The 21,301-nt window shown below is 40.7% G+C and overlaps 1 protein-coding gene across 6 annotated transcripts in view; it reads right to left on the reverse strand.

Moving 5' to 3' along the window:
• Positions 1-21,301, reverse strand: part of ptprk (protein tyrosine phosphatase receptor type K) — a 656,369-nt gene that overhangs the window by 146,409 nt on the left and 488,659 nt on the right. For all 6 annotated transcript variants that reach the window (XM_059981530.1, XM_059981528.1, XM_059981529.1 and 3 more), the window contains 3 exons: positions 9,814-9,923; positions 2,209-2,410; positions 653-752 (listed from right to left, as the gene is read on the reverse strand). In XM_059981530.1, the coding sequence (XP_059837513.1) occupies positions 653-752; positions 2,209-2,410; positions 9,814-9,923 (412 nt within the window). The remainder of the gene's footprint in view (positions 1-652; positions 753-2,208; positions 2,411-9,813; positions 9,924-21,301) is intronic.

Consider the following 21,301-nt stretch of genomic DNA (forward strand, 5'->3'; position numbering starts at 1 on the left):
ACAAGCAGCCAAGAATGAAGAACTGTTCAGTAAGTGGAGTAGCAAGTGAAGTATTCAGATCGTATTAACAGCTGCTTGAAAAAAAACTGCTTAACAAATTACTCCTCATTAAGATGACAAGCAAATGTCATTCAAAATTAATGTTACAAAGAATGTGAGAGTAAATTACACAGACTTGCCAGACAAAATGTAATAGGGGCTCCTGTGCTGGATGAGGTCATTTGATTCAAATTCAAAAACATTTTTCTCCATTTTCTTTTAAACGACCTTCCAAATTCCCAATAATTTGCATGACACTTCGAGCGTGAATGCTGACTTGATATTTTGGGCAACTATAGTTCGCTGCAAAATCAGCTCAAAATGTTTCTATTTATTCTTCCATTAAATATATGATGGAGTTAAAATAAAATTCTGGTAGTAGAATAAAGTAACATAAATAGAACAGACATATGGAGCATTAGGGACTTGAATTTGCAAAATCCCTGAAGACAACTCTCTCATTAACGATGGGTCTACTTCATAGACTTTGCCTAACAGAGCAAGAAAATCCCTTGATATCAATGTCAAATGAATATTCCCTGAAACTAAAGATCTTTATCACCAGTGACCAGCCTTCTTATCTGATGAATGGTTTACTGCACAGAAGTTGTACCTGATTGGAGCACCTTTAGCCTGTGCTGGTCTCAGCATGACAGTAATTGTGGTTGCTGTTTCATTAAGAATTGCATCTTCGTAGTCAGGCAGAGTAGGAGCTGTTGGAATGTATTAGACAAAAAAAAGAGAATTCAACTTTATTCCGGAAAATACATCCCAAGTATCTTTGAAATAAAGCTTAACATTGAAAGCTCTTTAGAAAGATATAAAATATAAATAACAGTGAATCTACCTAAAGACCTTATAGATAAAAATAGGGATAATATTTAATTCCTAATATTGCGTTCAAGCTTACACATTCTCCAGGGAAAGTAGAAAAAATAATTTGTACATTCTTTTGTCAAGAAGCAGCTGCTTGGGTATATAACTCGGAACTTCTTCCCCTTGGGAAAATTAACTTTGGTTCAATGCTTCCCTCAAGCATAACAAATGTTAAGTACTGGTCATTTTTTTGGAATCAGGACACATCCTGATTTAGGATTTCTGGTTCCTAAAAATAAGTCACCATAGCTTACCAGAACATTTTTCAACAAAAATTAGGGGAAATTGTTTGGAAATGAATACAGCAAAATAAAGTTCATGGTGGGTAATTACAAAGCTTTATTCTCCTGCTATTCAAAAGTGCATAAATTAAATACATACAACATGCTTCCTGTTTTATTACTAATTTTATAAATTACATTCTTATGAACTGCAGGAAAGTAAAATTTTATTTTTCATTACAAAGCGAAGTATGGGAGTATCTTAACACACTCTGGTGCCACAGGCAACATTTAAAAATCATAATGCAAAATAGTGTCTTTGAACTGAAGTTCACCTTGTATTCACTGACAGTCATAAATTTATTTTTCCAGAAACAAAAGTTATTTTTAAAATGAAAATTACTAAATTGGAAAATGGTTATCTATTCAAGTGAAACATATTTGAATAATGAGCATGGATTATGGAAGTTCCAATGCCTTTCCTTGAGAGTAGGAAGAGCACTTCCGATGTGTGATGCAAAACTTACACTTTCAGTGAGCATTCTGGACTTCAATGATCATTTTAAAAAAAAATCAAATGTCATTAAATTCATTCACATTATCTTATTCTTTTTGATTTGTTTGTGTTTATTGAACAACTTGGCAAAACACCACTTCCAGGCTTAAAATGTATTTTTAAAGTTAATATACTTTTGAAAAGAAAAATCAAAACAGTAAACTTACAAAATTTGTTCATGGAGAAAATACTGAACATTCTTTAAAGATCAAACTTGTTTATATTGGATGCAGCTTAGAATCAGAAATGACAAATGCATTGCAACAAGACAGATTGGGCATGGGTATTAGATTTTTGATATTTTGAAACTATATATATACATATACACACACACACACACACACACACATATATATATATATATATAAACAAGCTAAATAAGACAGCTAAACGTGTTAAACAGAAACGTGGTTTAAAGACTTTCTACATGCATTCTTTAAAAAATTTAATACACAAAATCAATTCACAGGAGAACAGTTATTTAAGTTTCAATTTTTACAAATCTTACGGACTTACCAGATATATTAGTTGTAATGTTGACCACGGTGGCTGGACCAAACCCTTTCACAGTGCTAGCCTTAATAAAGAACTGGTAGGTTGTCCCAGGATTCAAATGTGTGAAAACATGGTGTGTACTGTTCCATAATTTAGACACCTTTTGAACAGAGCCAGCCACTTGAACAGCAGGGTCAAATGATCTCACACTGCTGTAAGATACCTGCCAAAACATGAAGCAATTGCTTAAACATAAGGTGAAACAAGTGATTATAGCATTTATAAAATTCTTTTGGATCAGTCCTGAGGTGAAGATTCATACATTGATAAGTTTTCCTACACTTATTGGATACAATGAGGTGATTCTGGATTTGATTCTAAAAGCGATAGACAGAGTTGACACTGAGACAGTTCCTTCAAGAAATAAAGGAAGCGGACCAAGTCTCAGAGATCAGCTATTTAAGACCCAGTTGAGGAGAAACTGCAGCTCTATCACTGTACGTCGTCTGAGACTGATTTTTATCAAAACAGAAACCAAGGGATTTGGAAAAAACATGGTGGAAGAGTACGTATTAGTTATGATCTTACAGGATGGCAGAAGAGGCTTGAAGGGTTGTATGGCCTATGTGGTTGCCCAGTTCAACTGGACTGATCTACTTGAAAAAGCCTCTCAATGAAGGAGTGTGTAATATCACATAATGAACAAATGGATAGATGAGGACAGAATGATTGATATTGCATGTCTGCGTCAAAATACCAAATGATGCAAAATTGTCAGTAGAATGAGACCTAATGGGGGTTAAAGTGGTATAAATATGAATGTGGTTTGGGGTCAGGGAGACGTGGTGGACAGCTGTTTCATAGAATACACAACGCTGTCCCCTCAGATGTTAATATTAGCACCACGGTTTCCTCTACTGTTTACTAACCACCTGACTTCGGGTACAAAAGGCATACATTTCAATTATGCAGAGAGCAACATTTAAAAATAGAATCTATAGTGAGGAGCCCAGTAGTTTGATAAAATCAACAGGCTCAACAGGCAACAGAAGTGCTAATGGAGACAATAAATGAAAACAGGAACAAATTATGAAGAAGGGAAGGAATTGAGATACCATAAGATCAGAAGTGGAGAGAGTGAGCAATCTCAGGTTCTTGGGTCTCAATATCTCTGAGGACCCAAGCTGGGCATATTGATGCAGCTATAAAGAAGGCAAGACCATGGCTTTATTTCTTTGGGAGTTTGAGGACTAAAACACTCACAAACTTCTACAAATGTACTGTGGAGAGCATTCTGACTGGCTGCATCACCATCTAGTATAGAGGGGGAGGCGGCAGAAACTTGTAAGATTATTCAGCTCTATCACGGGTACTAGCCTCTGTTATATCCAAGGCATCTGCAAGGAGTAATCCTCAGGAAGGCAGTGTCCATCGTTAAGGATCCCCACCACCCAGGACTCTTTTAAACATAGAAACCTACAGCACAATACAGGCCCTTCGGCCCACAAAGTTGTGCCGAACATGTCCTTACCTTAGAACTGCCTAGTCTTACCCATAACCATCTATTTTTCTAAGCTCCATGTACCTATCCAGGAGCCTCTTAAAAGACCCTATCATTTCTGCCTCCACCACTACCACCGGCAGCCCATTCCATACACTTACCACTCTTTGTATAAAAAACTTACCCCTGACCATCTCCCCTGTACCTACTTCCAAGCACCTTAAAACTATGCCCTCTCATGCTAGCTATTTCAACTCTAGGAAAAAGCCTGACTATCCACACGATCAATGCCTCTCATTATCTTGTACACCTCTCATCCTCTGTTGCTCTAAGGAGAAAAGGCTGAGTTCACTCAACCTATTCTCATAAGGCATGCTCCCCAATCCAGGCAACATCCTTGTTAGTCTCCTCTGCACCCTTTCTATGGTTTCCACATCCTTCCTGTAGTGAGGCAATCAGAACTGAGCACAGTACTCCAGGTGTGGTCTGACCAGGGTCCTATGTAGCTGCAACATTACCTCTCAGCTCTTAAACTCAATCCCACAGTTGATGAAGGTCAATGCATTGTATGCCTTCTTAACCACAGAGACAACCTGCACAGCAGCTTTGCGTGTCCCATGAACTCCGAGCCCTAGATCCCTCTGATGCTCCACATTGCCAAGACTCTTACCATTAATAGTATATTCTGTCATCATATTTGACCTACCAAAATGAACCACCTCACGCTTATCTGGGTTGAACTCCATCTGCCACTTCTCAGCCCAGTTTTGCATCCTATCAATGTCCTGTTGTAACCTCTGACAGACCTCACTCTATCCACAACACCCAACCTTTGTGTCATCGGCAAATTTACTAATCCACCCCTTCACTTCTTTATCAAGGTCATTTATAAAACACGAAGAGAAGGGGTCCCAGAACAAATCCCTGAGGCACACTACTGGTGACTGACCTCTATGCAGAATATGACCCGTTTACAACCACTCTTTGCCTTCTGTTTTCAAGCCAGTTCTGGACCCACAAATAAAGCTCCCCTTGGATACCATGTCTCCTTACTATCTCAATAAGCCTTGCATGGGGTACCTTATCAAATACCTTGCTGAAATCCATTGCTACTGTCAGGAAGGAGGGACAGAAGGCTGAACGCACACACTCAGCGATTCAGGAATGGCTTCTTCCCCTCAGCCATTCAGTTTCTAAATGGACATTGAACTCATGAACTCATTGAACTCATCACTACTTTTTTAATTTGTTGCTTTTGCACTATTTATTTTAACTATGATATATATGTGTGTGTGTGTGTGTGTGTGTGTGTGTGTGTGAGATGTTTTGCATTCCTGTCTTAAATACTAAAGAAGGATTAATGCTAAAATTTATAAAGCTTGTTTAAGGCCCACCAACTGGAACACTACGCTCAAATATAGGGAACACAAATTAGGATGGATTCGCAGACTCCTGCAGAGAGTACAGAGATTGGAGCCTTCAGTTGTTGATGAAGGTATCCTTCTTTATGCAAGGAGAGAATCATTGGACGTGTTCGGAGTCATGGCATAATCTGACAGAACAGAGATAGGAGAAACTCCATCCACTGACAAGAGGCAACTGCAAATGGAAGATGAAGGGGGAAAACAATTTGAATTCTCCTTTTACTCAGTACGTAACTATGATCTAGACTTCCCTGCCTGAAAAGATGTTGGAAGCAGATTTGATTATGGCTTTCAGAAGCAAATTGGGAAAATAATTTACAAAAAAAAGGTAAAAAGTGCAGGTAACAAGGAAAGGGCAGAGGAGTTTGGATCAATGGGATTGTTTTACTGAAATGACTAGTTATTCTGCAAAGGAGCTAACTGAGAGGACCGATCCCTCCAGAACCCAACTTGCTTGAATCTACACACATTGCTGTACACGCTGGCAGTTGGATGCCCTTGTAACAGGCCTCCTGCTTCACCACTGGACTCGGTAGTGCAGCACAGATACTCTGGATGGACAGGCTACATACATCACATCCAAACTCTCAGCTTAATTCACTTAAATTGGGCAACTGATCTTGAAGAAATAGGCAGAGTGCAAATCAGTGTTTGAGTTATTTTATTAGCCACTAATTAAAAATTAAGCATTTTTTGCATAACAAACTGTTCTTTACATTATTCAAATTAATCTGAAGATTTTTTAGTCAATAAGCCTTTCACAAGGACAGGATGCACTGGCAGAGGTCAGTTCACTGTGCGGAGCTCACTCTGCTTCACGTGATGTGTTTTGGGTAAAGCGGGTCAGTTTGTTCAGCTCTTCACAGCCTGATGAGCTAAGTTTGGTCAGAGAGACACTGTTGGCAGTGAATCTGGGCAACCGGCCAGGTACAGCATGATCAGGCTCATTGCGTTTTCACCAGCAAGTTTCAATTAAAGCAATTGAAGCTCAAACTATAGAAAATTTATAAGGATTATGGTCCAGTGTGCCTGTGTCAGTCCCTTTCCTTTCTGCATTTACTGTAAATTATGGCCTCTTCAAGTGCACATCAAAATACTTTTCAAGTGTGATGAAGTTGTCTGACTTTCAGGAAACGAGTTCCAGACACCTGCCACCCTCGAGCTATAAACATCTTTTCCTCATCTCCCTCTAATCCTTCAAATGGTTAACTTTAACTCCAAACCTCGTGACTTTTGACATGCCTGCCAAGGGAAGTAACTGCGTTCACCTCAATTAAACCTCCCTTAAATCTTTCCTGTTCCAAAAAAACAAACAACTCCAGCTTATTCGAACTTCCTCATAGCAAACAACTTCCTGTCCTCATATATCTCCTCTCCATCCCCTCACGACAGCATCATGACTTGAACTATATGCAATACTTGCCTATCTACTATTGCATACAGTCCTTGCTGCTTTTTATAGTCTACGTCTCGGCTAATTAAGGGGAAAAGTCCCATGTAACTTTTCAATAATTTCATTGCTGTGTCCCACTGTATTTAAAGATCTGTTGACGGGTTACCTTCTGACTCAGCTCTCAGTATAATTTTTTCCCCAGTCTTCCTTTTCTTTGTTGCAAACCCTTCAGCATTACTTCATATTTCTCTGGATTGAATTGTCTTTGTCACTCGGCTTACCAAATGAACCTTCACATTGCTCTGAAACTAAGTTAGTATAAAGTAGCTGTTGTCAAGTGAGAAAAGTAACTTTTCACGTGAGAATTTTGTTTTGGAGCTGAAATATATGGACAGCAGGTTCAGCCATATTAAGAGCTTCCATTTAAATTAGTTTTTAGTGTCATATGCATTTAAAAATAAATAAATTCAGCATTGTGGTTATAATGAAACTTGCAGCAATTTTTGCAACATGTGGACCAAGCAGAGTTCGGCAAAAATGACAAGTGTCAAAAATGGGAACATGTTAGCATGTCAGTTCTCTACACAGCTGCTGTTCAAGCTGCATTTATAACAATCTAAGACTTTCCCCAAAATGAGGGATGTTTCTTAGTTTAGGCAGACATGTAAAGACTATCTAGCCAACAAAAGCAAGATGGAGGCTAGCCTTACAGTGGATTTAATGCCCCAAATAATTCTTTGCGTATACGGCTTGGTTCATCCCACACATAAGCATACTTGGTTTCTTTTCTGACTGATCAGCAACCAGAGTGAAATAAATGTTATACTTCTTTTGTTTAAGATGATAAACTGAATAAAGTTGGAAGAGGCAAGCACAAGAAATAAGCTCCTACAATGATAAATTTCATAAAAATGCAGACTGAATATTTCCTCTACACCCAGATTGTAACCAGAATGCTGGATTGAGCAAACTGAGAGAACTGAAAATGCTGGATTAAGCAAACTGCCCAAGTTGTTTCCACTTTGGTTAATACAAGTGTTATTAATTAGTAGAGAGAAAAAACATACAAGACTCAGAATCAGGTAGAGTTAAAATAGGAGGTCAATATAGACAACAAGATCTGTGCAAAGATTTGTTTCTCCGGAAATATGTCCACAGCCTTGTTGCAGGGTTTGGAGGTTTCATGACCTGCAGAGTTATGTTAGCTGGTGTCAGGGTTTTATACTGTGGTTCGTGGTTGGGTCACCCAGGCCAAAGCAGATCAAAGGGTAGAGGTCAGACCAAAAGTAGTCCACTGATCCTCCAGATTTGAGGGGGTAAAGCTCGGGTCTAGCAACGCTGACCAGTAAAACAAAATTATTACAGAAGACTCCTTTGATGCCTTTTATGAATCTCCTCCTGGGATATGCATGACTGACAGTAGGGAAAACCAAAAGGAAGCTACTGCTACAATGAAGGAAGCCCTGAATGAGAGATGGAGCACCTTTACTGCTGCCTTAAACACCAGCAGCATTATGGGCAGTAAGTCTCTTGGAAACAGGGAAAAAGAATGCTATTGGTATGCACTGAACATAGAACAGTACTGCACAGGATCAGGCCCTACGGCCCCATGATGTCAGCACCAAACACAATGTCAAAGTAAAATAAATCTCTTCAGCTTGCATATTCCCTGTCCATTCAAGGGTCTATCTCAAAGCCCCTTAAACAACATTATCACACCTGCTTTCATCACTACACATAGTAGCCTGTATTAGACACCCACCACCCTTTGTGTAAAAAAAATGCCCCACACATCTGCTTTAACCTTTCCCCAGTCCTCCAGTACTTCGATCACAAAGAAGATCTGCAGATGCTAGAAATCCAAGCAACACACACAGAAAGCTGGAAGAACTCAGCGGGCCAGGCAGCATCTATGGAAAAGAGTATAGTTGATGTTTTGGGCCAAGACCCTTCATCAGGATTGGAGATAAAAAATGATGAGGACAGTGGGGAGTGGGGTCCCATGGTCTCTTCTACTGTCGCAATGAGGTCACACTCAGGTTGGAGGAACAACACCGTCTGGGTAGCCTCCAACCTGATGCCATGAACATCAATTTCTTGAACTCTGGGTAACGCATCGCCCCCCTTCACCATTTCTATTTCTCTCTCTCACCTTATCACTTCCCTCTGGTGCTCCTCCCCCTTTTCTTTCTTCCGTAGCCTTCCAGCTCTGTATCTCTTCCACCCATCAACTTCCCTGGTCTTTCCTTCACCCCTCCCAGTTTCACCCGTCACCTTGTGTTTCTTCCTCCCCTCCCACACTCTCTTACCCTGACTCGTCTTTTTTCTCCAGTCCTGATGAAGGACGTGTACTGTACTCTTTCGGACAAAGATTCTGATCGTCCGCTCTTCAATGCCAGAAATTTATAAATTTCTATCAGGTTTCCCCTCAGCCTACAACTCTCCAGAGAAAACACAAATTGGCCCAACCTCTCCTTATAGCTCAATCCCACTAAACTAGAAGCCTCCTGACAAACTGTTTTTTTGTACCCTTTCCAAAACCCGCCACATCCTTCCTGTAATCGAATTGAATAACCAGGACTTTGGGATTGGTCCAATTTAGTAGGAATGCTTTTCTGCCTTATGCCAAAATTTGAAAAAAAAACATCCGCCCAGGAAAGCAATGATCTCCTTTTTAGTTCTGCAGCAAATAGATCTCACGTAGAGTGTTTATTCTGAGAGGACAAATGGGACAAAAGTTAGGAAAAGTATTTTCAACCATCAGAAAATAGAAAAGTGACTGATCCGTCAGTTCTGAGGATCAGCCAAAGCTCTTCAGAGTTATTATGCATTAAATAATAAAATTTGAAGCAATTCCTATGTGCTACACTTGAAGAATAACAATCATATCCAATCACTTTCTTTGCTGCTTCCATCATTTTGAACAGTCCAGGATTTCCACAGAGATGCATGCTTGGGCTTAGTGTAGGAGGTACAACTCTCAGTGTCCAAAGCCACATATTACAATGCTTTTCACCTTTAAAAAAAAGCAGTATGGGAAAGGAGACTCTGAGAAGAAATAAATTTCCCCAAATGGAGCCTCTCTATGGCCTTTGGAGCAGGAAAGAGTTTGGATGCAGATGCAAACTTGATGTGAGGAGATCTCAAGGGGGTCATGGAGTGCAGGCATCCACAGAACCTAGGATTCTAGCACCCCACATGCACAAATATGCAATGGCTTGTGTACGTTGGGCAAATTAAGTCTACCTAATGGTCAGGTATTGTGTGTGGCTCAGGGAAATGTGTAAATATTAGCATGGAGTAATTACCTCATATTGTGTGATGATACCATTTGCTTCAACGGGTTCACGCCAGTGCAAGAAGATTTTGTCTTCGAATGGTGTTCCTTTCAATGAATCACTAGGTATGGGACCAGGTACTGTAGGGAAAAAAATGCATTAATTATGTAGTAAATAAATAAATAACACTCAATTGGGTTGGTGGGGGGGTGGCATTTTATGAATTTCACCTCCACAGGGGATGCACTTAATTCAAGAAGTTTCAACTGAAATCTCTATTTTTGGTTATAAACACCTGGAAACAAAATTATAGTAATACTTGGTAGATTAATACATTTACACTACATCAAAAGATTAGTATTTTCTTTTGAATATATTAAAATAGCACAGGCATCCTGAAACTGACAATTGGTCTTTATTCTTTGGAGTGTAGAAGGATGAGGGGGGACTTGATAGATGTACTTAAAATAATGAGGGGGATAGATAGAGTTGACGTGGATAGGCTTTTTCCATTGAGAGTAGGGGACGTTCAAACAAGGTGACATGAGTTGAGAGTTAGGGGGCAACACGAGGGGGAACGTCTTTACTCAGAGAGTGGTAGCTGTGTGGAACAAGCTTCCTGTAGAAGTGGTAGAGGCAGGTTCAATTTTGTCATTTAAAAAAATTGGATAGGTATATGGACAGGAAAGGAATGGAGGGTTATGGGCTGAGTGCAGGTCGGTGGGACTTGGTGAGAGTAAGCATTCAGCACGGACTAGAAGGGCCGAGATGGCCTGCTTCCGTGCTGTAATTCTTATATGGTTATATATCACACTTATCAGGTAAAACTAAAGCATAATAGTAATTTCCTCGTCATGCAATTTTCAGGTTTTGGGCTTGCCTTAACCACCCTTGAGAAAATGGTGGCAATATACTGCAGAAAGCCTCCCACACCACTGTTGAATAGGGCGTCATCATAGGGCATGCAAAATATTTCCAAATCCAGATAGTGAGCAACTCAGAGGAAATTGGCAGGTGATGGTGTTTCCATGTGCTTGCTGCCTTTGTCCATCCTTCTTTCATACTTCTTATGAAAGGAGACTTTTTGTTCCTTGGGGGGTGGGGGGGGATTTATGCCAGCTCTGACCAGAGCAACTCCAGTCAAATGCCCTCTCCTCTTTCCTGGAGCTCAAATTACTGATAAGGATTGCAGGTTTGGCAGATAGTTGCTGAGGTTGTAACTACAATGGATCCAGTGCACTCAACACACTGGAGCTATTGCACCCTGACGGTGGATGGTTCAGGCAGTAAACAAGTGAGCAGCTATGTTTATTTTTATTTATTTATTGACGTATAGAATGGAGTAGGCCCTTCTGACTCTTTGAGGTGTGCCAGCCAGCAAAGCCCCGATTTAACCACGGGACAATTTACATTGACCAACTAACCCACCAACCAGTACATCTTTGGACTGTGGGAGGAAACCGGAACATCCGGAGGAAACCCAGTCCTGGGTAGAAAGTACAAACTCCTTACAGGCAGTGGCGGGAATTGAACCCAGGCTGCTGGTACTGTAAAGCATTGTGCTAACCACTATGCTACTGCGTCGCTTTGTCCTGCATGATGTAAAGGTTCCTAAAACCTGTTGGAACTATATCCAACCAATAGACACCTTACCTGTGCCCTGTAAACGGTGCAGAGTATTTGAGATAACAGAAGTTCAGTCACGAGACCCAGTTTCTTAATTGCTCTTATAACCACAGTAATTACATGGCTATTTCAATTCAGTTTGTAGATAATGGCGGAAATTTATGACGCAGAAGTCAGAGATAGTAATGCTTTTGAGGTGCACAGGTAGGCAATTAAGATCTCGCTCTCTGAAGATGAACGCTGCCTGATTGTTCTGTCGTACAATACTTGCTGCCAAGTATCAGCCAGTGTCTGAATGCGTGCAGCAGGACTGGGGCAGCAAATGTGGAATGCTTCATTTGCTGAGGAACTGCAAATGCAAATGACTGCACACACTTCTGAATTACAGTAGAAGAAAGTCATTGACGTAACATGTCAATGTTGATGGTCTGGTCAAAGCCTTAATGGACTTCTGCAGTGACGTCCTGGTACCAGGATGATCGGCTTCCAATGAACAAAACGATCTTCCACAGTATGAAGTAGTTCTCAATCATTTTCCCCTTTGGTACTCACTGTGTTCAATGTTACTGATCTGCAGCCCTTTGCTGCCTTCACCCAACACCTCCCAGCCTCTGTCACTATTTACACTCTTCAATCCTCCACTTGCCTGTCACGGATCAATCCACCTGTTCCTCGCCAGCTCCTGCTCCATCCCTTTCCTTTAGCTCTTTATTCAGGCCATCTTGCCTTTACTTTTTTTTAGTTGAGATAAAGAGCCTTGACACAAATCTTTCACTGTCCATTTCTCTTCACAGATCTGCTGAGTTCCTTTGGCACGTTCTTTACTTTGCCTTGATCCACGCCTAGTCAAATGCTGCTTTAATGTCATGGGTTGACTGCAGAAAGGTGCCAGAAGAGGGCCAGTATCGTAATGAAGGATTCCACCCACCCTGCTCATGGACTGTTAGTTCCACTCCCGTCAGGGAGAAGGCTACATAGTATCTAAGCCAGGACCAGCAGACTCAAAAACAGTGACTTTCTCCAAGCAATAAGGCTGATCAACACCTCCACCCACTAACCCACCCCTCAACTTTATAATTTCCTGTCAGAGTCACCTTATTGTATGTACAAACACTCCTGTGCCTAGCATCACTTATGGACATACAACCCCAGTAGGGGAGGATGATTATGACTCTCAGTACCAGTAACAGTAGTGTTAACTGTTCAGGCTAACAAAATGGCTTCTCTGTATTGTTACAATGAAATGGCTTCTCTGTAATGCTGTAATGGGTTTCTGTGTCTGGTATTTTTGGGTTATGACTTTCGATAAGGGGGAAAATAACCAATGGAGAATTGTTATGCTATCTTGTATGTGTAAGCTGAGTGGGAGATTACGGTCTTTCTCGGGAGGCGAGCGAGGAGGGTGAACGTGTGAGGAGTGGACAGCAGTTCCAGAGCGACGGATACCGGATGTCTGTGGTTCGGACGGTGGCCGAAGGCTTGGAAGATCGTTGTGGATGGAACCGGAGGCGTGAGCTCCAACGTATTAAAATACTATGTGCACAAACTGATAAACTTATTTACTTGGCCCCTTTAGATTATCTGTTTCTACTAACCCATCACTAAGAGATAACCATAAATTTGCAATTATTTACTCACTTTTGAGTGTATTGCCAGCGTGTACTGGGGGGGCATTACTCCGTATTTACACCGAAGCATCGCACTATTGGCGGGGTGACGGCACTTCACCCTAGGCGAACGGGGGTCAACTGGGGGCACGGAGGCTACGTGTTATTGCATGTTTCTTTATCTTCTTGTGCTTTTAAGTGCTGCACTGGATCCAGAGTAACGATTATTTTGTTCTCCTTTATGCTTGGGTACTGGAAAAGCCATTAAACAATTTTGAATCTTGAATCTCTGAAATTTAGTCCATTGGTCCAGACATCAATTCAAGTGCCAAGCAAACCTGGCCAAATCCAATACTGGACAACAGTGAGAAGGCTGCTGAGTAAATGCCATTTGTTAGCAATGCTTTTTGCATTTTCCATCGATCTGCTGATGACTGAGCTGAGACTGATCGGGGTGTAACTCAGACTGGATCTGTCCTACACTTTGCTCAGAGATATACTACACTTTTGTTAACAGATCGGGAGATATAAATAATGGTGATCTTATACAGGTGTTGAAAGCCACGAGAGGCAGAGATAGGGTGAATGCACCCAGTCTTTTGCCCAAGGTCGAGGTTAAGAACTAGAGGACATAGGTTTCAGATAAAAGAGGTGAGATTTAACAGGAATCCGAGGAACTTTTTCCACGCAAAGGATAGTATATATATATGAAATGACTCTCAGGGGAGTTAGTTGACACAGATACAACATATGGACAGGATAGGAAAGATTTGCTTGGATATGGGACAAATGCAGGCAAACTGGACTCATTCAGATTGGCATCTTGTTAAAATGGGACAGCTGGACTGAAGAGTCCGTTTCTGTGGTGTATGACCATGACCTGGGATTCACGCATTAACAATGTTAACATAATTCTGAAAAACTTTAAATATTCTCCATATCTTTTTCATAATAGTCAATTCTTTATGATGCCTTTATTGTGCAAGTATGAATGATTTCTGGGTATTTGTGGTGAACAGGCAGCATTGATGCATGGCAACACATAACTGCAAGGAATGCATGATTATCCAATAATAATGCGATGATATTTTTACAATATGTTTTCCATTAGAAATTCCAGGGCAAAGGTCGTGTCAGTACCTTTTATATCATGGGAACTGACCTACCAAGTTCCTCCCACAGGACCTCTATCCCTGGGAACAAAAGACTTGGGTTTAAACATTCATTCCATGTAAGGTAAACAAGTCTTGACATATTAAAAAGAAACAGCAATGAACTATTTTAAGTGCCATCACAAAAAAAACAGTTAAAGTTTTACTGCTCATTAGACCATTGTAATTAGCTGCAGTTGGAAAACAAAGCTAAAATTTATACAAGGTTAATTGTCCAACAGATATGCAAATAAACTGAATGACATTTATAGGGTTTGGAATAATTTCCCCACTTGATCTCCCGGGAGGAAGTAATAGAAATCTGCAAAATCTAATTTACATAATTTGTGGTTTTCTCCATCTTCTTCAATTTTACCAAACTTATTCCAAGACCTTGATTCATGAGTTGATTTGCTTACTTCTTAATTAGACTATTTTTATAAATTAATAAATGTGGAAAGACCTTCTGATAGTTGATCTCAACTGCATTTTACCTTTCAAACTGCATAATCCTTAATTCCCTTATCCAGCAGTCTATGCTAGCCTTTTACAATCTATGTTCAATTTTTACAATGCACTTCAGCCTTTTACAAGAGCAATACTCATGAAGTCCCAGTTTAAATTCACCTAGCCCTAATTAGAGCTATTTACTTCAGCATATTTGCAGAATTTCTCCTTGTCCATTTCAGACTAGAAATCTCAAAGCTTTTAATAATTGTACTTCAATTCATACTTCAACCAAATTCAGAATGTTACATTGAGAACTGTCAACTTAACTCTGTGGATTCAGAGGATTGAACACAGAACTTTAGACAGAATCAGAGTCAGGTTTAATATCACCAGCATATTTTGTGAAATTTGTTAGCTTTGTGGCGGCAGTACAATGCAATACATAACAAGACAGGAAAAGAATTGTGAATTACAGTAAGTATTTCTGATCATTGACTGTGTGCTTTCAGGATTCAGTACCTCCTTCTTGATGGTAGCAATGGGAATGAAGCATGTCCTGGCTGATGGGGGTCCTTAATGATGGACGCCACCTTTCTAAGGCACTACTCCTTGAAGCCGTTCTGGATACATGCCCACCTAAGTTTACAATAGCTGACTTTGATCCTGCACAGTAGCCCACACCTCCCCCTATACCAAACAGTAATGCAGCCAGTTAACTCGTTGACATATTACTACAGCATTTTGAATGAAAAGTCAATTGAGGATCAGTTTCCATATTCAGATGGGTCCAAAAAAATTTCACAAGGTGATTTATAAAGGAAGAAGTTTTTACAGTGCATTGGCCAGCAATCACGTGCAACCAACATTACTAGTACCAGGGCAAATTGGTACATGATATTCAATGTTTGTGGGACCTGGTTGTGTGAAAACAATGCATTGTCTTTGCCTACATAATATGAATAAGAATATTTATTAATTTGACAACTTGAAGAAGTTTTATGGAAGAGCACATACTTTCCAATTTAAAACAGAAAATGTGCTGTTCTAGTTTTCCTTAATAGTAGGCTGCAAATCAAACTGATAGGAATGAGCAATGATCAAGCATCACCTTGAGTTCGAATCAGGAAAATGTTTTCAGAATTCCATCTTTGATGCATTTACTCAAATTGGTTATAACTTGATTTGCTTAACCTATGCAAAAACGTAGAAAAGAATCTAATTGAAGTCAGGTGATAAGACAGATGACATGAGAGAAGCAAAGCTTATTTAGACATTGTCAAAACCAGTGTTTTTGCCAGTGCTTGAAATCCCTTACTTTTAATCTTTATCGACTAAGTAGATTTGGCACTGTGGTTTTATTTTATTGCACACAGATATCCTGGAGCCAGAATGAGATCTTTGAAGGATCATTAATTGCTTTATAATCATGCCAAGTTTATTGAGAAATAATCTACAGTTAGTTACCAAAAATCAATGTGCCATTATCCTACAGTACATTTCAAATTATTACAGGCCCATTATAATTCAGCTATTTCACTTTGTGCATTTTGCCTTTCTCAGCACAGATTTAACACAAAAAATCAAATTAAAATCTCAACCTGATTTGCTCTGCTCTGTAAAACTGAATTGTTTTACTTTCATTCAGTCTGGAATTAAATTCAACACTAAGGCTACAGACATTTACATAATGTGGGTTAAATGTGAGAGTAGCCTGCATTGTTCACACAGATTTAAATATTTGCATCACATTTAGTGATTGTATCGGACAATAAATAAATTAGTGGCTGATATAGTTAGGCGTGAGTGCCTTTGACGTGCACTTTGTCAGGGAGGAACCCAAGAAGAAACTGAATATCCTGATAAACTGTTGTGATTTCAATAAAATAGCTAGAAGCTGCAGTTCGGGCTAAAGGAGGACAGACTCAAAATTTAACAACAATGTAAAATGGCCAGTTCATTAGGTACTTGTTTGCCAATGCAAATATTTTATCAGCCAATCATGTGGCAGTAACTTCATGCATAAAAGCATGCAGACAAGACCAAGAGGTTTATTTGCTGTTCAGTCCAAACATCAGAATGGGGACGAAATGTGACCGTGGAATGATTGTTGGTGACAGACGTGGTGGTTTCAGTATCTCAGGACCTTCTGATCTCCTGGGATTTCCATACACATCGGTCTCTTTGAGTTTACAGAGAATAGTGTGAAAAACAAAAATAATCCAGAAAATGGTAGTTCTGTAGGTGAAAATGCTTTGTTAATGAGAGAGATCAGACTGACTGAAGATGACTGAAAGGTGACAATAACTCAAATAACCTTGTGATTTTTTTTTGTGCTGCACTGAGCAACAACTATTTGGATTCCAGCATCTGCAGATTTTCACTCATTTATGATTGGACTACTACACTGTGAATCTCTTCCAGGGATGCCTAGGCTGAAGAAGTTTAAATCTTCCCTTCGGGAAGGGTCTCGGCCCAAAACATCTTTTCCACAGATGCTGCCCGGCCTGCTGAGTTGCTCCAGCATTTTTTGTGTGTGTTGCTTGGATTTTCAGCATCTGTAGATTTTCTCTTGTTTGTTCACAATTATTTCATTTTCCTTTCTGCTTGTGTACTGGAAATGACATAAAACAACATTGATCCTGAATCTTGGTACAACGGAGGTGTGCAGAAGAGCATCTCTGAATGTACAACACGTCAAACTTTGAAGTGGATGGGCTGCAGCAGGAGAAGACCACGAACATCCACTCAGTGGCCACTTTATTAGATAAAGGAGGTACCTAATAAAGTGGTCATTGAGTGTATGTTTTGAATTGCCACTCATATGCCTCATGCCATTCAGTGTGCAATGTAACATTTAAGGTTGTAAATTCCTGATATGAATTTATGTCTGTAAAGGTGCAGCTAAGCAGCTCAGTGGACAGATGTTCCTTGTGGGATATCAGGGCAGAGCAGAAAAGGGGGTTGAGCATGACAAGAGGGGAGGAAACCACAATAGAAAGAGCTCAAGTTCTTGTATTTTCGATTTACTGAAAATGCATTGTGCATCTGACAGAGTCCAGCTCAGTTTTGATAGGACTCATGGCTACACATTTCTATCCAGGCTCACACAAAGAGCCGACACCTGCTTGAAATGACACAGGGCAACCACTTCACTGCAACATTCAAGAATCTTGCCATGAGCATAGCTCATAAATAATAATGTACTGTAGCTAACCAATCAACATCCTTACAGAGATAAAAAATGAGTCACCTTATACTGTGTATTGATAAATGCTCAAAAGACAGCACACAGTTTACAATCAGTCTGTGAAGAAGTCTTTCAGCACGACAATTACCTTAACTTAGTCACCTCTATGTATTTTCAACTCAGGACTTATTAGCGCTTAAGAACATTTTGTAAAACTCTGTTTTCAACAAAAAAAAATGAAATCCAAGGATTTCACTTTGAATCAGAATTAGAACCAAGTTTAGTATCAATGGCATGGATCATGAAATTTGTTGTTTTGTGGCAACAGTACTTCACAATACACAATAATATAAAAATTAAAATTTAGAATAAGAGATATATATTAAAATTAGAATAAATAAGTAGTGCAAAAAGAGAGAGAAAAATACTGAGGGAGTTTTCATTGTTTCATTGTCCATTCAAAACCAGGCTGGCAGAGGGGAAGAAGCGGTTCCTGAAATGTTGAACGTGTGTCTTCAGGCTTCCGTACCTCCTTGACGGAAGCAATGAGAACAAGGCATGAGCTGGGTGATGAGGGTCCTTTTTGAGGCATCGCCTTTTGAAGGTGTCCTCAGTGTTGGGGAGGTTGGTGCCTATGATGGAGCTGGTTTGAGTTTAGAGTTTTCTGCAGCTCTTTCAATCCTGTGCGGTGGCGTCTCCATACCACACAGTGATGCAACCAGTTAGAATGTTCTCCATGGTATACCTGTAGATGTATGCAAGTGTCTTTGGTGGTATACCAATTCTCCTCAAACTCCGAATGAAAAATAGCCACTGTTTTGCCTTCTTTGTAATTGCATCAATATGTTGGGTCCATGATAAATTTTCAGATATGTTGATACCCAGGAACTTGAAAATGCTCACCCTTTCCACTTGATTCTTTGATGAGGACTGGCGTGTATTCCCTTGGCTTCCCCTTCCTGAAGTCCACAATCAATTGCTTGGTCTTACTGATGCTGAGTGCAAGGTTGTTGCTGTAATACCACTCAACCAACTCCCAGATACTTCGTTGTCACAGTCTCTAATTACGCCAACAATAGTTGTGTCATCAAAAAATTTATAAACGGAGCTTGAGCTGTGCCTAGCCGCACAATTGTGGGTGTAGAGAAAGTAGGGTGCATAAAAGGCACTGAGCTCATCTGGGAGTGAAGCATCATAGCCATTTGTGATGTTAGGTTTTGCCTTACAGGAAGTAATGGCCTGCAAATCCTGCCAGAGCTGTCGTGCATCTAAATCCGTCTCTAACCTCAAATGGAATTGTTTTTTAATCTCCCTTCAAATAGCCTCTTGTCTCGTTCTGGATCACCAGTCTTGAACACCACCGATCCAGCCCTCAGCAGACTATGAATCTCCTGTTCATCCAAAACTTTTAGTTTGAGCATGTTCAATAAGTTCTCAAACACGCATCCACACACAGGAATTGATGAAGTCGGTGACAACTGGGGCGTATACATTCTGACTCGAAGATGTACTCCTGAATATTGTTCAGTCCATCAACTCAAAGCAATTTTTTATGTGTCTTAACCAGACTTTCTTGGTCCTCATCACTGCTGCTTTAGTCTTTGCCAGAACGCTGTGAATGGAAGTGCAGCCAGGTGATTGGACTTTCCAAAGTGAGGGCATGGGATGGAATGCAAGTGACCTTAAGTGTGCAAAGTCAAGCATGTCGGCCTCTCTGGAGGGAATGAATGCTTAGGATGGTAGGGGGAAATGGCAAATAAACAGTCAGAAGATTGGGTCTGAGAGGAGAAATGGATGACAAAAATGGCAGAGCAGCTAAGTGAAGTACTCAAATTCAATGTGCCTTAACCCCTTTTACATTGTTTTGGTTTCCAGTCAGGCCGCTTATGGAACATGAGTTTTATTCAGGCCCATCTCCCTTCACTCTAAGTTTAAGAACAACCAGTGAGGCAGCTGTGGGCATGTTCTGCAAGCCTGGAGGCCGCCAGGTTCTACCCTTGATGTGTCTACATCCAAGGCAAGTCAAGCTGTACTGTCTTTCACTACTTTTGCGATCTGAGTGAGGCTAGAAAGGTCAGCGTTCACTAACTCACCCCTAACCACGCTTGAAGAAGTGGTGATGAACTGTCTTCTTGAACCACGGAGCATTGAACACAGAAAACATACAACACAGAAAACCACTGCAATCTTTCTGGTGAAAGGTTTCCCCACAATGCAGGTGGATACGGAATTCAAAATTTTAAGAAGCAAGGGACAACAACACTCTTTCAGATCATCGCTTCACATACCCATTCGGGTATGTCCATATACGGCCTACTCTACTGCCATGATGATGCCAAACTCAGGTTGGAGGAGCAACACCTCATATACCATCTGAGTAGTCTCCAACCCTTGGCGTGAACATTGAATTCTCCAACTTCCGGTATTTCCCTCCCTCTCCCTTTCCCTCATCCCAGTTTCACTCTGCCTCCTCCTCCAGCTGCCTATCACCTCTCTCATGATTCTGCCTTCTTCTACTACACATAGTGCTTTCCCTGACATTCCTTCTTCACCTTTCCTGCCTATCCCCTCCCAGTTTCCCCTCCCCCACTCCTTGATCTTTCCTCTGATTGGTTTTTCACCTGGCACCTACCAGCCTTCTCCTTCCCACCCTCCCCCCACCTTCTTTATAGGGCCCCTGCCCCCTCCCTCTCCAGTCCTGATGAAGGGCCTCGGCCCGAAACATTGACTGTTTGTTTCCATGGATGCTGCCTGACCTGCTGAGTTCTCCAGCATGTTGTACATGTTACTCTTTCAGATCATCAGGACTCTTAGTGAGGTTTTAGCTACATATATGTGTGATCATAGTGTATTTTGCAGATTGTATGAACTATAGCTAGTCGTGGAGGGAAAGAATGCTTGGGATGGTAGGGGGAACTGGCAATCAGACAGACAGGAGATGAGGGCTGAGAGGAGGAATGGAGCAGACATGATGAGTGGACTCAATGGGCCTTATGGTCCTAAACAGTGCCAAGTTATTTGAGAGTTGCAGGAGACACACTCACCCTGGTTTGTCAAGGATCTTCAATCCATGATGTGTGCCTCGCAGATGGCAGAAAAGCTTTAGGTATTGGAAGCTAAGTCAGGACTCAGGATACAAAAGTTCAAAGTACATTTATCATCAGGAGTTGACTAGATTGAACTCCTGCCTCAGCAAGGATCTGGACCCATTGCAATATGCCTATCGCCACAATAGGTCAACGGCAGACACAATCTCCATGGCTCTTCACATGGCCTTATACCACCTGGACTGTTCATTGACTACAGCTCTGCATTTAACACCATCATTCCCACAATCTTGATTGAGAAGTTACAGAGGCTGGGCCCCTGTACCTCCCTCTGCAACTGGATCCCCGACTTCCTAACCAGAAGACCTCAGTCTATGCGGATCGGTGATAACATATCCTCCTCATTGATGATCAACACCGGTGCACCTCAGGGTGTGTGCTTAGCCCACT

The sequence above is a fragment of the Hypanus sabinus genome, chromosome 10, assembly GCF_030144855.1.
Source record: "Hypanus sabinus isolate sHypSab1 chromosome 10, sHypSab1.hap1, whole genome shotgun sequence".
NCBI classification, from domain to species: domain Eukaryota; kingdom Metazoa; phylum Chordata; class Chondrichthyes; order Myliobatiformes; family Dasyatidae; genus Hypanus; species Hypanus sabinus.